Below are 16,544 nucleotides of genomic sequence, written 5' to 3'. Positions count from 1 at the left end.
CTAACAGACCCAGCATTACTGGTAAGGGGAACAAGGAACACATGCTGCAGATTTTTAACAGCACCTAAACAAGACATAACTTGGGTTCCTATCGCAATGAGAGGACTTGCATTGTCTATGATCTTTTTTGGCTGTGCTTCAAGGGCTTTGAGCGTTGTTTGCAGATGCCTGGTAAAATACCTTTTGCAGGCTAATAGGTCAGCACTCAAAGTTGTACCTTCTCCCTCCCTTCAGTCAAACCTTGGGCATAGTCATTGGAGGTAACAGTGTGTTAGCTTGATGCCTTCACTGTTGTTGCCCTCTTTTTCTGCTTTTCAGGGGTGGAGGGCTTTGTCAGACAGACCAGGTGATAAGGCCATGATTGGGAGAGGGTCACTGATAACACATTTCCCTCTTTCAATGTCTGCTAGCGCCCTCTCTACTGGACTTCGGACCACTTGATGTAGCAGGCAAAACTTCCTTATCATGGAGCTCAACATTAATATCATGGTGGGTGGCTTCAATTCTCGCCTCAGCATTGCTGCTCTGTTTGTTTAGCACCTCCATCGCTCTGGACAAAATGTCTGATAAAGTGTTAGTACCTAATTTTCCAGTGTCAGGTGTTATAAGTTTCCTCTTCTCCATTTTTAGGCCTCTGCTAGACAGCGCATTCGCTGTCTTGAAGAGACTGTTGTTAGGACTCGGCTAGACATCACATGCGCGGTCTCGAAGAGACTGTTGTATTCAATATCTGGGCTTCAGCCTGCCTATAGGCTTCCCATTTGTTGGCTCCACCGTCGCTCTCATATTCTTTCCCCACATTTGTCCATGGCATGCATGCATCACGCCTCTTACTATGTTTGCCTCAACCTGAGAGCATGGACCAATTACTACTATCCATCTGCTGCTCCCATTTTAGGAACTGATTTAGGTTTGTCCATGGCATGCATGTGTCATGCCTCTTCCTCTGTTTAGCTCTCCCCAATAGCATGGAACAATTGCTACTACCCTTCCACTGCTACCAGTTTAGGAACTGTTTTAGGGACTACTTTTTTCTTTGTTTAAGAGTACTTCACAAGAATGCTCATTTTTTCATTCGGTCCGAGCTCAGTTGTAAACAGGCCTGTAAATTTTGATCTTATCACATTTGCTGTGCAGTAAAAGACCGAGGTCAAATGTCTGACGAGGTTTTCCTGCTTTCCGAGGGTGCCGGTTCACTTTTCTTTCTCTGACTTCAAAGTGAGAGGATTTTGTAAAATTAATGTCCCAGTGCTGTTTGCCCATCCCCCAAGCCCCTCCCTCTTCACTGCTTGACCCATCACCCTACCCCTTCCCTCAGCGCTGCTGGTTTATATTCATCAACCGGCATGGTTGCTTCCCCATTCTGCTTGTTACCAGTTCCCTCTATCCTCTCCCACTTTGTTTCTTGCCCCTTTCTGCACCCAAATACCACAAGTAGCCCAGGTACACAACTCAGTAGAAGGCATTACTGAGAGCCATGATGCTGGTGGTGCTGTTCGGTCCCCATCCTGCTGTACTACCAAGTGCCAGGAAATATGACCAGTACATCATGGCCGCCACGATTAGGAGCCAAGGGACAGTTCTTCCTGCTGCAGTCCCCTTTTTATGTTAACGGTCGCTTGTTAGTGGCTGCCTGTGTGTGCGGCGCAGCGGTTTTCAACAGTGGTTTAATCCGATACAATGTGTGTTGTCTCTAGCCTGTAAGAGGTTTCGTTTTTGTTGTCTATAGTCTGGCCTTGTTCTTCTGCTATCATCTGTTTTCCTTTGGTTCATCACGTCTGTTACTCTAGTGTGGCTTTGCTCTTTGAGGCTATCATAGTACACACTGCCAGTCCCGTGTATGCTAGAAGTTATACCAGGTCGGCCAACGCAGACATAGAAGTAGCCAGAAGTACTACCCGCCTGGGTTCAAGGGTCAACAACTGTATCACGGGCTCAGTGGGTCACAGTACAGGGGTTTATCAGTCCCTGGTCACCCTCCCAAGAAAGCAGTCTCCAAACAGCATACTGCAGGTGCCAATGCCGCCTTTGGAACAGTCAAGATCCTTGCAACTAGAGGAGATGGAGAGATTGGTGGACTGCAGGCTCGAGATGAGCTGGTGAGACAAGGTGCTGTCAGAATATACTGCAGTTTCTATTCGCAGTTTCTAATGTAGCACCATCTGGTGTCTCCAAGCACTGTGCCTCTCATACCTTTGTTATTTCTTATGCAGACACAAAGCCCCTTTTACCTGACACCCTTTTGTATTTTCCCTGCCTCTTCTCCCTCCTGCTGACAGGCTCATCTTTATCAGATTCCGTGCCTCCTCCTGTTTGCAACATGTTTGTGTGCTCCTCTTTGTCTCTCATCCCCCGTGCGCCCTCATGATTGAAGGCTTCTTGTATCTCTGCTTCCACCCCTCGGTTCACACCTCTTGTATTTAGTCTCAATCCCAGCTCCCTTTTCCGGGTATCACCCACTTGCATCTGGCTCTTGCCTTTTTCATCTGTGACCCCAGCTCCCTTCTGGCTCACACCTTTTCACACGACCGCTTTCTTACTTCTGACGGCCACACTTTTCATATTCACCATTCCAACACTTTCTTGCAGGCAGTCAATTCTCTATGCTCCTCAGTAATGTTAATGTGGCTAGACTTCTGTGAATCATACTGAATGCAATTAGGTCTTGCCTGAGACAGCACATGCACTGTCACTTGCAAGATATTTTGTTTCCTTACAGGGGGCTTAGACTCCTCCCATTGCTTACCATTGGCTGGCTTCATAGTCACTCATTTCCTTGCTTCTCTTTGGTCAGCACATGGCAGCTTCACTTCCTTCCTCTTCATGTGTTTGTTGCGCTTATAGACTTCTTTTTATGATTTTTCTTTTAGTTGCATTTGTATTTCACAGCACTGAATAAGAGTGTGAGTGTTTGCAGGCTATCTCCCTCCCCCGTCTTGTTGTGCGTTGTTGCTTGCCACATTGTTGTTGCTTGTCTTATTCTCCTAAGTTGTGTTGCATGCCCCACCACCCTGTGCTCCTCCTGCAATGTGTTGTGGTGTTTGCACCGCCCCTCCCAACAGAAAAGAAAACACTATGATGCAGCCTGCACTGCGTGTTTCATAGTGCTTTTTTAAATAACTTTTAGCCATGCTGCTGTAAAAGAAAATGACAAAGTCAATCGCTCCCGCGTAGATGAGACCTATTGGCTTTGCCAGTGCTTGTTCTTTAAGTAACAGAGAGCGGGGCTAAAAGAACTGGTCTAGTCTAGCCTCCTCTTGGCTCTGACTGGCCCACTCTTGGCCCAGGCTGCGCTAGGGTCCTGCACACATGAGTAAAAGGATATGTACAGTCACCTCAGACCTGGTAAACGTTTACATAACCACAAATGCAGCAAATGACAAGGCGAGACGGTAGCGTAAAGTTTGACCTTTATTCGTTTCTCTTTCCATACTGTACAAACATGTCATAAAAATAGGATATTTTCACACTTTCTCTTATAAAGATCTGGATAAAGAAGAGGTTCTTGTCGGTATGTGCACACACAGGATCAAAAGGAAGCAGCCAAGGCCAGGAGCGCCCAGCTAAGCCTTACTTCCAATGCAAGAAAAGTCAGTACCAAAAAACAGGAGTTCATCCTTCTGCGGAGTACACACACTCTATTTTTTTGAAAACAAACAAATACATATATATATATTTATAGGTCACATTACATAGCTCTAACAATTATTCTCTTGTGCAGCCAAAGCGGCCTCTTATCAAGCAGTGAAAGTAAAATGCAAGGTTTAAAAAGAAAATGTGTAATCTTTCTGGTACGTGCCACAGAAGCTCTCTCGTGAGGCCAGTGTAGGTCCCAAGTTGTGTTGGTATTGTCCTGTTCGGCTGCTCTCAACCAAACATGTTCCTCAAAGTTTAAAATCTGGTTATCCTCTTGTCTTCCATCAAGTAGTCAATCGCTTGGGTTGTCCTACATAGAGGAATCAACCTATACATTACATAAAACCCCGAACAGAGCAATAGCGGAGTCAGCAGCATTTCAGGTACAAGCAGGCCTGCACCTCAGTTCAGGACATACGTTTAAGAACAGAAGAACAAGTAGCCTGCATTCGGTTATCTACCACAAGACAGATCACCCAAACAATGACAATAACTGCATATATTTAAACGAAGTGCGTTTTATGAAAAAAACATTATTTTTTTAAAGATTGACTTTTCTGAAACACAAGTTCGAGCAACTTATCCAAGAAGTGAGACAAATGCTATAATTGACTCATGGGAAATTGAACCACGGGGACCTACAGGAGGTATGACCAAAGACATCTAGGTTTTGCAATTTGTGGCACAGAAACAGACACTCTCTGAAAGAAGAAATTTATCCAAATGCACAAATGCGTTCACATGGGTGTGTATAAATGACATAAATTGAGTCAGGAATAATTTATGTGCTCTTGCCAGCCTTTGGATGAGCTCCAATCACCCAACTTTCTTCCTTTTCTCCAACTCCTTAAGCTGCAGAATTCCTACCTCAATGCTTTGTGCTGTGACCACAGAACTCTAAGGTTCCAGATTTTCAAATATCCCTCTACCCCTGGCTACTGTTTACCTGGTCATATGTTCTAGGTAGCTGCATCAGTTATTGACGCAGTTTGCAGGCATGGTCACCAGCCCGCAGCCCATGTCTATGTGACATTCACTACAAAGCGGCTGTAACAGTCTCACCTTAAAAAGAACAGTGCGCTTGTCCATGCTCCAATAAGGTCTACGGTGGAAAAGTACTCCCTGTGCTACCCGTTTCCTAACAACCTGTATCACTAAAAAACTGCAACATTATGTCTCACTTTTCACATCAGTAAAATTAAATCACTCAAGGCTAAGACCATGCTGCGTTAGTGCTTGAGGTGTAGACGGGCCTTTCCAGACTGTCCTTCACAGAAATTCCTTGGCCCTTTAACCTCAGTTCAGAGTGGCCTTAACTTTCCAAAGGAAAAGAGAAGATCATGAAAGCAAAAGGGAAGATCGTGGAAGCAAAAGGGAAGATTGTGAAGCAAAAGGGAAGATTGTGGAAGCAAAAGGGACGATCATGGAAGCAAAAGGGAAGATCGTGGAAGCAAAAGGGAAGATCGTGGAAGCAAAAAGAAAGAAAGATCGTGGAAGCATAAGGACTGGTGTGACCAACAGGGTGAAAGTGTGAGAGCAGATCAGCACCATGCCCTTCCTTTACCACACACCGACGCAGGGAATACGTTACAAAGCCAATGTTGTCATACATTGTGAGCCAGGTGTATAAAACTGAATGATTAGGTTGTGGTAAAGGAGTACTGAAGAACTTAATGTTTACAAATTGTGACTCTGTACCTTAATTAGAAAGGTGCTTTTCTGGAACACATGCAGGGATTAAGTAAAAGGCTGAAATGTAGGAAAATCAACAATCTGAAAAAATTAAATCGAAAGAAAAATACCGAAATACATGGCAATGATACGAACTGGGAGGTGGTGAGTATGCCTCAGAGGCAGCAGACCGATAGGACACTGATTGCCTACCCTCAGTGGGGAGGTGCAGGGAGTTTACCGAAGAGCGAGACATTCTTCTACTATGGCTACACCACAGCTTGAGGCCTAAAGCATCTATTACAAAAAGGCACATTCTAAAGCTGGGACCAGCATCTCCATTGCCACTATGTCCACATATCAAACACTGGTAAATCAGCTAAAGTGCTGCAAATAGGACAGCATTCTTGGAACAATGTTTAATTCTTGTTTAAAATGTTGCCATTCTGTCTCTGTCTTGCAAAATAAAAAATACCCTAGGCATCTGACGGCAATGGGGTTGATGATTTTCTGTAGAGAATTCTCTTACTGCCAGTGGCGTAACGAAGCTTGAGGGAGCCCCCCTGCAAAGTACATGGAGGGGAGCCTCCCTCACTGGTCCACCACCTTCCACTTTTGCTGATGGGGCTCCCTGGAGCTCGGGCCCCCGCATCGCAGCGACTGCGGGGGCTTATATGAAGCATACGGCTTCCGGAAGTTAGATAGAACAACTAAACACATAGTCCAATGTCTGAAGACACACAAGGACTGCCAGGCCTATCCTGTCAGCCTATCTCTTCTTACTGATGACTGCAGACTTAAACCAGTCTGCCCAGCTCCCTGCTAATGAGGACTGTTAATTCAATCCGTCGGAATGATTGGTAATATTTAGTAAGCGCTCACAACAGTGACATCTCTTGAAGTGAGTCTTACTTAGGTACATAATGACAGCTTTTTGAGGTGGTCAAGGAGGACATGTCCTTTAAGTCAACTATTAAAGTGTTTCAATATGACAGACCTAAAAACATCAAGGGTTCAAAGACAAAGTTTGTTTTGCCTTCTGAGATCCCAGGTATTGTTGTAGAAAATATCCTACTGGCCAGGTAGATTCGTGCCAGATGGTTAACACCATCATAAAAAAAACAATGAAGAGACCTTGCAGCCTGCAAGACATGATCTATCCTACCCAATCCTAATATTGACAGCAGCATTATGAACCCCTGCAAGCATGAAGCTGAAAGAGTGGGAGTCCCTCATACAATCACAGTAGATTTGATTAACACCAGCTCCCGTCACCAAAGTCCTGTGAGAAAGTAGAGGCCATACTTTGTTATGATGGTGGAAACAGTTGCCAATGAATAAATCAACCGAATTGTTGAGGTATGTGAAACTGTAAGTAAAAATCCAAGTTTTTAACTTTAACAGAAACAGGGAGATTCTGACCAATTAGTTAATAAATCTGTAGAGATGCCAGGTCAGTACTATTTTTAGTACAAAATAATAACTACCTTGGTTTTCAAACCTTTAAGCTACAAATACATTTTCACAACCATTCCTCAATTTCTGCCCACTTCCCAGTCTGAGACCTGACTGGCCAATTCAGTATACCCAACTCCCTGTAGCGCCGAGACACCTATGGGTATTTGTGCGCTTTACATGTTGTTAAAATAAATAAATAGCAGGATAACCAGATCTACCCAATCTGCCCAACTCCTGAAAAAGAGGGCTGCCAAGCCTATCGGAGACTGCCAGGACCATCCAATCTGCCCAACTTACTATAGCTGAGGACTGATAGACAAATCCAGTCTGTTGAACTCTCGCACAAAACCAAAGACACAACGTGGACCCAAGCTTTATCCATCACTCCTTAGTAATAAATACACTAGCCCCATTCTGTGCATGAAAGATATAGAAAACCCACACAGTCCCAAATCACAGCTATGTAAATTGTGCCTCAGAGGAGCCAAGGCAAGAAAAGCTAAAGGCATCAAGAGAAGGAATGGCTATGGAAGAAGTGCAAAATGGTAGAAGGGTACAAACGGCAGGACGACAAAAGAAGAGGGCGCAAACGACAAGGCACAAGGGAAAATGGTATGAGGGTACACAGTAGCAGCAGGGAACAGAAAGGAAGGAAAGGGCTGGTACGACAGGAAAGCCCAAAGCAGACACTAATGGTAGGATGGTGTTAAAAGTTAAAAGTGTTGACAGTGCCAGAACAGAATAGCACCAAAAGCGGGTTATAAGAATAGGACCAAGCTAAGCAGGTTTATAACGGCGAACTGCAGAAAACTACCGAAGGCACAGAGTCCTAAGAGCTTGGATGGCAGTGATAAAGATGCAGAGTTAAGGAAAGTCTATAGCTAAGTGACACATACCAATTGTACTTGAGTTAATACAGTCTAGGTGTATAATTGAAGATACAAAGTCCAACTGTATAATGATAGTCTCCAAACACTGAAAATTTCTGTTATGATTTTATTAGTATGTTTTATTCATATCAATAAATTGATTGATATGAATAAAACATACTAATAAAATCATAACAGAAATTTTCAGTGTTTGGAGACTATCATTATACAGTTGGACTTTGTATCTTCAATTATACACCTAGACTGTATTAACTCAAGTACAATTGGTATGTGTCACTTAGCTATAGACTTTCCTTAACTCTGTTTGTTCCCTATGTATAGCAGGTGCTACGATTACGTATAGGGGTCCCCTTTTTTCTAATTAGTGATAAAGATGCACCCTGTGTGTGTGGCACCAAAGGTAGATAAAAACAAAGGTGGCGGGGGCCAAGTGATAAGAGGGTGCCAATAGTATTTGGAGGCCAAGGACCAGAATGGATCGAGAATTCAAGAGTGTTAAGGGGAAAAGCACCAAGTAAGATGTATTTGCACGTGAAAGGAGTTTCTACAGAGGAGCACACAGCAGGCAAGTGGGCATCTCGTGCAACAGGTGAGCAAGAAGGGCGGCAGAGAAGAATGGTCAGCAGTACCCAGAAAGTGCAAACGAGTGAGGGCAACTAAGGACAGTAAGTTAGACAACATGAGGAGGATGGCACCAAGAGCAGAAGGGTGTCATTAGCAGACAGGTACTTTGGGCAGGCAAGCAGCAAGGGCAGGTGAGCAGCAATGACATGTCATCACCAAGGGCAGATGGACACCTTGGATACAAAGACACCACCCTGGGACAATATGGATAGAAGGACACCACCCTGGGCAGGAAGAGTCAATTGGCAGGAGGACTCTTGGACTGTCTACAGACAAGAGAGGACCAGGCAAGATATTTAAAAAAAAGATTAGGTTAGTAGGGCACAATAGGTAAGAATCTGGGGCAGCAGGTGGCCATACACAAGAGGGCACAAATGACAGGAGGATTCCAAAGTCAAAGTGTGTTAAGGACAGAAGCCTGTGTAGTACAGGAGAATAAAACAATGGGCACCAAAAGAACCAAAAAGAGGGCAAAAGGCACCAGGGGCATAAGGGGTCACCGACAGGAGAGCATATTGGCACAAGGACACCACAGCAAGGAGAAGGAAGTCAGTGGCAAAGGAGCATTAATATGAGAGAGGTGGCATAGCAGAATATTGCAATTGGCTTGGAAGTCCTATTTCTCAGGAGGGCGGAAGGTCAGGAACGATGCCAATGATGGGTGTGGGGACATGTTACTGGCTTACAGCTTTGTGCTGTCCATTAGTGCGGCACTAAACTCTTTCTTACTCACACATGCTGAGAGTTTAAGGAGGTACTTATTTAAACAATTTAAACAGGTACAAATTATCCAGGAATGTGCAGTTTGAGCGCTTTTTAAACAGTCTTAGCTGGCACAGCCCTATAAGTAAGCTTGTTACACCAGAGGATATCACAGGTGGTACACCACAATATTATCAAACTAAGCTCTAACCAGCATTTGTCCCTTTTGTCTGAGGCGGCAGGGCTGATGAGGTCCTAACTTCCTCAATGCCACAGAGGACCATTGGAGTGAGCACGGTCAATACATGCTGAGTCCAGATGGACAAATATTTACGGTCAATATTTGCTGAGTCTAGATGGACAAATATTTACTTTTTTGTCATTGATGAACGATTTGTATATTAGGCTAATAAATTTAAACTTTGCTAATTTGCCAGAAAGTGAGTTATGGGGTATTCCTATCTGTGTTTGACCATTTCTTTGAGGCCTTCTGATTTGTGTAACATTTTTTAGTAATTCATTATTTTCTTATCTGGAGAACTAAAAAATAACGTAATCTTCTTACATCAAATTTATTGTGGAGCAAACATTTTGTCACAGTTCACCCAATTTGCTTTTTGGCAAATAACCTACCCTTAGTTTCTGTGGCAGCAACTACCGCACTCTTCATTTAAATTAATATGCTACATCATGCCACTGAACATCTTTCATACCCAAAGACAGTGCCAGCCCCATATCAACTAGATGGCACAACGTCAGATTTAGGGCCAACAATGGCATCTTGGGAAGAGCCATCTTACTGTACTCACTTTTTCTGTAGGTCTATAGTAAAGAAAGGACTTAAGACAGTGTACCATCTTCAAAGGGCAAAGTCGTACGGAAAGCACATCTTTCACTGCTTTTTAAGCTTGACAATCGCTGGCATCCTTTGCTGTTTTAAGATTAGCCAACACTAATAGCTCACAACTCAGAATCTGTTACTTATGGCAAAGAAACAATACCTTCAAAAGCGCCAAGTGGAACTTGCAATGTTACCTCACACAATGCGTGGCGTTTAACAGAAAAGTACCCAAACATTTCAAAACCGAGCAGCACAAGAAGAGAGCAGGCTGCTCAATGGGACAAACAAGAGATGCAGGTCAACATACAAAAATAAAACCACAGTTATCACTGCATGTCCTCCGTAGGCATGCTTGTCCACGCCTAAGAGAAAGGGTCTGTGCATAAAGTGCATTTATTGTCAGGATGCAACATCCGACGGCTATGTGTCAAGCTTTTTCTGATCAAGGTGGCAAGGAACACTCCGGTGCGCTCTACCAGGTCTAGCTGACATGATCCAAAAATGTCCACATCTTGAGAGCATCCAACTTCATGAAGCGCGGTCACAGGTACAGAACCAGCTGTTCCTGGCTCAACTAGCCTACTCTGAGCACACACATTCAGAACCAGTGCTGAGGGCTTCAGTACGCCGGCTCTCCGAGTGACTGCAAACCAAGATGCAGGGGGGGGAGAAGAAGCGCAAGACATCCACGATGATCAGTATTTATTGATCCCGAAGATGCGGACACCATGCAGCTGTGGAAGCTTGGGGATGAGAACGCTCATCAGGGAAGCGGTGTTGATGAGAAAATGTATCCGGTCGTATCTTGTATAGAAACTGGTGAGAAAATACCTGAAAAAGGAGTGAGAGAGGTATGATTATAACTATGACCAACCAGAAAAACGGTCTTTGATCTGAGAAAAGTATGCTTTATCACGACCCAGTAATGTAGCGGCTCCCCAATTAATTCATGTATATATCTAGAAAGTCTAGGACAAGGCCCCTCTCTTCCGCCCAGAGCACATAATATCACATATCCAACACTTAATGTACATCTCAAAATGGAGGGGAGGCGAAAGACACAACCTTTAATTCAATAAATACTTAATTTTCGTCAGGACACGCAGTATTGCATTGTGTCGTTTGTATAGCACTTACTACCCCTATGTGAGTACTGCAGCACTTAACTAAATGGATACCAAGCTACAATATCTATGGTATTTGGTTGCAAGGGTGTTGTTTTTGTTTTGACCTAGGTGGGAAGTGTATTCATGCTGCATGTGATGACCATGTAATGGGACGCAACGTCTGGCACTGTGATGCCTGAGGGTATGTGAGAGATAGACAAACAAATTATAATTGTAATAAGGACTAAACATATAGGCAGCTACACATCGCCAGCCTAGTAACAGGGCCAATGTGTGTGTGTGTGTGTGTGTGTGTGTGTGTGTGTGTGTGTGTGTGTGTGTGTGTGTGTGTGTGTGTGTTCAACACAAAATGGAGGTAATCGGAGAAGGCCCAGTAATCGACATGGCAACATGAGCCAGGCAGAGATGGCGTCAATGAGTAAAAGGATGCAAAAGGGACAAGAATCAGAACTGGTGACATGAGCAGAAACCTTGCACTTAAAAAAAAAAGCACCAATAATGGCTATTGATGAACAAATGCACCCATAAACGAGGAAGGAAGTTCAAGAGCAATCAAGGCTAGCAACCTGAGCAATGCACAATCTTTGAAAGAAGCCAACAGTCTAAGAAGAGGCTCACAACCCAAGCTCCTCTCAAGCATCTGAATGCTCTCAAAGGCAGACACGATCCAGTCGGGCGAGTGCTAGTCGGATCGAAGCTCAGACTGTAGCCAGACTAGCACTCTGCACATGCGAGGTTGAGAGATGACACGCTTGGTGGGATGCCGCCCTGACAGCACAAGAGAGACTCAGTTTGCCTCATACTATCCTTCTGGGCTCACCCAGCCATACATGCCCCATATATTTCTTCTTGCACTCACGATAAGAAGGCATCCCCCTATCCTAGAATTTCTTCCTACACAACTTCTCCCTTTATTATTAGCAGTGAATAAGATTTAAACATAAAACAGAAAATGTGGTGAAAGGAGACTTACTCTGCTTCAACTATGACAGCAGCATGGCACAGATTTAGTACTCACTTTGTTCACCCTTAGCCCAGCCCTTTTCTGACCTGTAAGTATTGTGAAAGCACCTCTTATATATGTCACCAAAAGTTAACTTACCATCCAATGTCCTCAATGATCCATTCCCACTCCCACCCCCTCTCTCCTTCTCCCATTAACCCTGCTCTGACCACTATCAAGAGGCCTCTGTTTGAAACAACTGTAGCCAATAAGGCTTAATTTTCTCTCCTAGATAACTCCTAATTCAATCTCTTTGATTACCAGCTGCAGCCACCAGAGTTTGGTGGATGAGTCTGGTGGATACTACAGATCAAGTCTGCCATGAGAGAGCACAGTCTGGGTCCTGTAGGCACATTTTAAGGAAACGTCAAACTACCCCATTGTACTTTAAGTCTGGTTGCAAGGTCTCGGTCTAGCTTTGCCGATTCCTGGACACTTGGCTCTATCCTGCTGACCCTTCCCACTGTAACAATAAACCACAATTTGCCTTTATTGGCATGAGAAGATGAAAATATGCCTATTCCTGACAGTCAGGAAAAAACAACCTAACACCCCAATCTCTTTAAGGCGGGTCAGAATGTCTCCAAGCAATTTCCGATGATTTGGAGCAGGGCTCTCCAGACTTTTCTGTAATAAGAGCTACTTATTTAATGAATATCCTCCTGAGCTACAAATATTATTAGAGATGTAACAGCTACCACGTCAGACAAGATTACATTACTTGCCACCACCGGTGATCACTTCAGTGTATCAAGCAAGGTTGCTAGTAGTATTGTAAAAATGCTCTCTCAATGTGGAATGCTGCTATGCGGTAATATCTAACAGCCATAGGTGCAATTCCACCAAGTTAACAATATTATTAATAAATCACCCCAATACCGTTTAATTTTTACCCCCACTTAAATATCAGCTTTAAGTTGATTTTGAAAATTCAACCATTTTTCTCCACACATCTGCTTATGTGCCCCAGACACATATTTTTCAACTTTGGTACCCAATATTAATATGCTTTTCAACTTTGGTACACTGATATTAATTCAACCAATCACAAGCTTTTAATTTAGTTGACTAGGTCGCACACAGGAGAGCTACTTACAGGTAGTCGGCAAGCTACCAATAGCTCAGGAGCTACTTGTTGGAGAAACCTGCTTCGGAGTATAAATGAACAACCAACATATTTGTTCCTCTAAATATCTTGCACACCTACTACAAATACCACTTCAAATGTAAGGGTCCGGCAGCGCATCTCAGTGATGCGGCACCACCAGAACAAATCAACTGATTTGTTCTGGTGGTGCCACAATGAAGTGACACGCTGTCTGCATGCGTGGGGGGGGGGGGGAGATGACCCATTGGGCGTCCTGTTAGTGCATTATTTGCACATTTTTTAAGCACTGATCTAGATGTCGACCTTTGACATTACACCAGCAGGGAAGACACATATGCTGCTTGGAGGTGAAATGTCAGATAGCTTGTTTGTCCTGAAGAGACCCTTACAAATAAATCAGAGGGTCAAAACATCGACTGTTTGTCTTTGATTGGGATTGTCTGTTAGCTCAAAGTATATTGGCACAGTAATCAAGGATTACATCTTGGACTGTTATATTCCACTAATAGTTTCAGACATCCCTTTGTACATATGGATCACTGTAAATAATGATCCTTACTGCATTTTTTTAGCACTGCGCTGTCTGCACTTCACTTGATTTTTGATGATATACGTATAGTTGTTTAAAAATAAACTTAGCAATACTGTTTGATTTCAAGGCGATTGGATTTTGTGGATTTGTATACACAAAAAGAGTTCCACTGAACCATTGTTTCATTATTGTACAGACAAGAACTAGAGCATCACAGCCAGAAAAAGAACAGAAACGGGAGTGCCACCAACAGGAAGCATTGTAGTGCATAAAGGAAGAGGTCCAGGCAAAAAAGGCATGCCAACAAGAGAAATGTGTTCTTCAAATACAGAGAAGCTTGGTTAACAATGGAAACGATATATAGCACAGACCTCAATAGTTGTAGCACACACATGAAGTTGTGTGTGAAGGAAACGTAGAGAGGAGTGGCCAGACAGAAAAAGGTGAGGCAGAGATCAGAAGAAGTGAGGCAGAACCCGGAAATATGTGGCAAAGATAGAAAGAGTGTGGACTAGATAGTAAGAGGTGAATTCTAGAAGTATGGCTTTAGCCAACAGATACGTATTCCAAAAAGAAAGAGTTGTTGTACTTAAAGAATGATATGCAGCACATTCTGGAAGGTAGAAAGAGGTATGGCATAGATAGGAGGTGGTGTGTGCCAGGTTGGAAACTGTGTGCCAATACAGAAAACCTATGGCACAGACAAGCGGTGTTACACAAATAGAAGAGAGGAAGTAGAGATGGGAACTGGCACAGACTGTAGAAGTGGGCACACAATGAAAATTGAATGACAGGAAAAGGTGTCTGGCTGAGAGGAAGAGATAAAATAAAATAAAATTACTTTTTTGGTTTGATAACATGGTATGTGTAGACAAATAACCCACCATTTTAAGTTGTCACCTACAGACAAGTTTTAGCATCTGCTGTTGAAGTCCTATTGTGGACAATACCAATGTTTACACTGGGCTTTTGGTCAGCCTATTGCTTACGATTGGTGGGCTGTTTTGTCAATCTGTGACCTATGGCTTTAAAAGCTTTATGTAAATGTATTATATTAAACCTGTTCTGTTAGGTGGATATAATTTAAATGCACAAGAAAAATCAGTGAAAATATTTAGAATGTTTTCAAATACTTGATACACTTCTGATACATTTGTGAAAACAAATTATCATATTTTAGGTCTTTTTAATGAACAATTGAGCTTAAGATATGTGACTGATCATAAGCATTAAATTTGTCAATGAGACATTCATGCATTTCTATATTATTGTTATTCAGGACCTTGGTCTTCAGATATCAATGATGTTTTTCAAAATGTAAAGACAAGTCAGTTAATATCTTCATTAATCTAATTGTTTCTTTTTTATAAATTTTTCAGTCTTGAGAAAACAACTAGGCATTACAAAGCCTGTCTGTTCTGAATTAATTTTATTAACTTTCAAGAATACTAATATACAAAATGTGAGACTATGAAATATTGAGTTTATTCATGCTCCTGAAGTTCTGAGCATTCTAAGCTGAAAGAATCCCAATAAACTATTTAGTAAATAACATATTTGGAATACTCAATTTTTCTTTAATATGTAGTCAAGTTAGTACTGATACCATTGGGCCAGAAAAATTCTGGGACGAATTAGGTCGTTGGGTGGATTGCCACCGACAGGCTGTCGGTGGCGGTCCGTCTGACATGTGAGGCAGGGATCCGACCGCCGGATTAGGATACCGGCAGTCGGAACTCATCGGGCGGGGGGGAAAGACTGCCGCCTTCAAAAGGCTCAAGGAGCCCATCGACTCGGCGGTCAAAGTCTAATCCCTACAATGTAGTCGGTACCTGCAGAAGCACCGCCGTAGGGATTAGGATGTCAGCTTTCAACAGCCTTTTCACAGAGTTCCGACTGCCATGAAAAGGCTGACGGAAAGTGACTTTGGGGTCCCCAGCCGGGCTCACGTCACCCGTGGGCCTCTGCTATGTGGCACATGTGTTGCCCACCCCAAACAACCATGCATCGTGTGCCAGGCACAACATGGCACAGGTTGCATGGATGTTTAAAGCATGCCTTTTTCTACTGCGGCTTGAGCTGCTGCCCTTTTCCGGGCCACAGCACACGCCGCAATAAAAAATGGCATGTTTCCGTCCGCCTACCTTGTGATCATATAATAATTTGGACGGTGGAGCTGCCAACTACATGTCGTGCAGTCTCCATCCTGATACGATGGCGGTCAGACGCTCGTCCGACCGCCATCGTAATTAGGGCCACTGTTGAGAGCATCAACAGTGCAGTGCAACCAATCCAATTCAGCCTTTCAAGTTTAACAACTGAACAGATGATCTGATCTATACAGTGCACACAGTGTACTGAATATGGCAGCCAATAGGTGATTGTTGCATAAATTAAGTAATTACGCCACATTATGTAAATTCTAGTCTGTTCGGATAGAAATCGTATCGCAGAAGCACAGGAACAATTTAAATGAACATAATGTGAGTGGCTGTTTTTCACAGTACTTGTGCTATTTGCACTAAAATATGGTGCTATTTCCAGATATACATTTTACCCAATTGTTCTGAATTTCTGTAAATATACAAAAATAAATTATGTAAATTTTGCTCAACACTACTTTTAACACAGTGGCTAATAGCCCCTCCAGCTATTACATTTGTGGTTGGTTCCTTTGCTGACTAGTAACTTGAAATGACATTGAGTTGGTCAGGTTGTCTGTAAACAGATCAAACTTAGTCAAATATAAAGTGAAATCATCCAAAAGGCTGTGAAAATGGCTATGTTCCAAGACTTAATTGTAAAGAAAGAACAATCATTATATGAATAAGTCACTTGACTGCCACACCGTCCCTCTAAATGCTGTTGTAACCGGTCTAAAACCCTTCAAATATACATATCGGAGGCACATTGTCTATGCCTATAAACCTCTTAATGGAGTGTAACTTTGTT

The 16,544-nt window shown here is 43.0% G+C and overlaps 1 protein-coding gene across 1 annotated transcript in view; it reads right to left on the bottom strand.

The window, feature by feature from the left end:
- Positions 1-3,398: 3,398 nt before the first annotated feature.
- The window catches only part of ORMDL3 (ORMDL sphingolipid biosynthesis regulator 3), an 87,194-nt gene continuing 74,048 nt past the window's right edge, over positions 3,399-16,544 (bottom strand). Inside the window, exon 4 of the mRNA XM_078645674.1 lies at positions 3,399-10,653. Coding sequence (XP_078501800.1) covers positions 10,518-10,653 — 136 coding nt within the window. The 3' untranslated portion in view covers positions 3,399-10,517. The remainder of the gene's footprint in view (positions 10,654-16,544) is intronic.

The sequence above is a fragment of the Lissotriton helveticus genome, chromosome 5_1, assembly GCF_964261635.1.
Source record: "Lissotriton helveticus chromosome 5_1, aLisHel1.1, whole genome shotgun sequence".
Taxonomy (NCBI): domain Eukaryota; kingdom Metazoa; phylum Chordata; class Amphibia; order Caudata; family Salamandridae; genus Lissotriton; species Lissotriton helveticus.
This window is presented reverse-complemented; position numbering and strand designations above follow the sequence as displayed.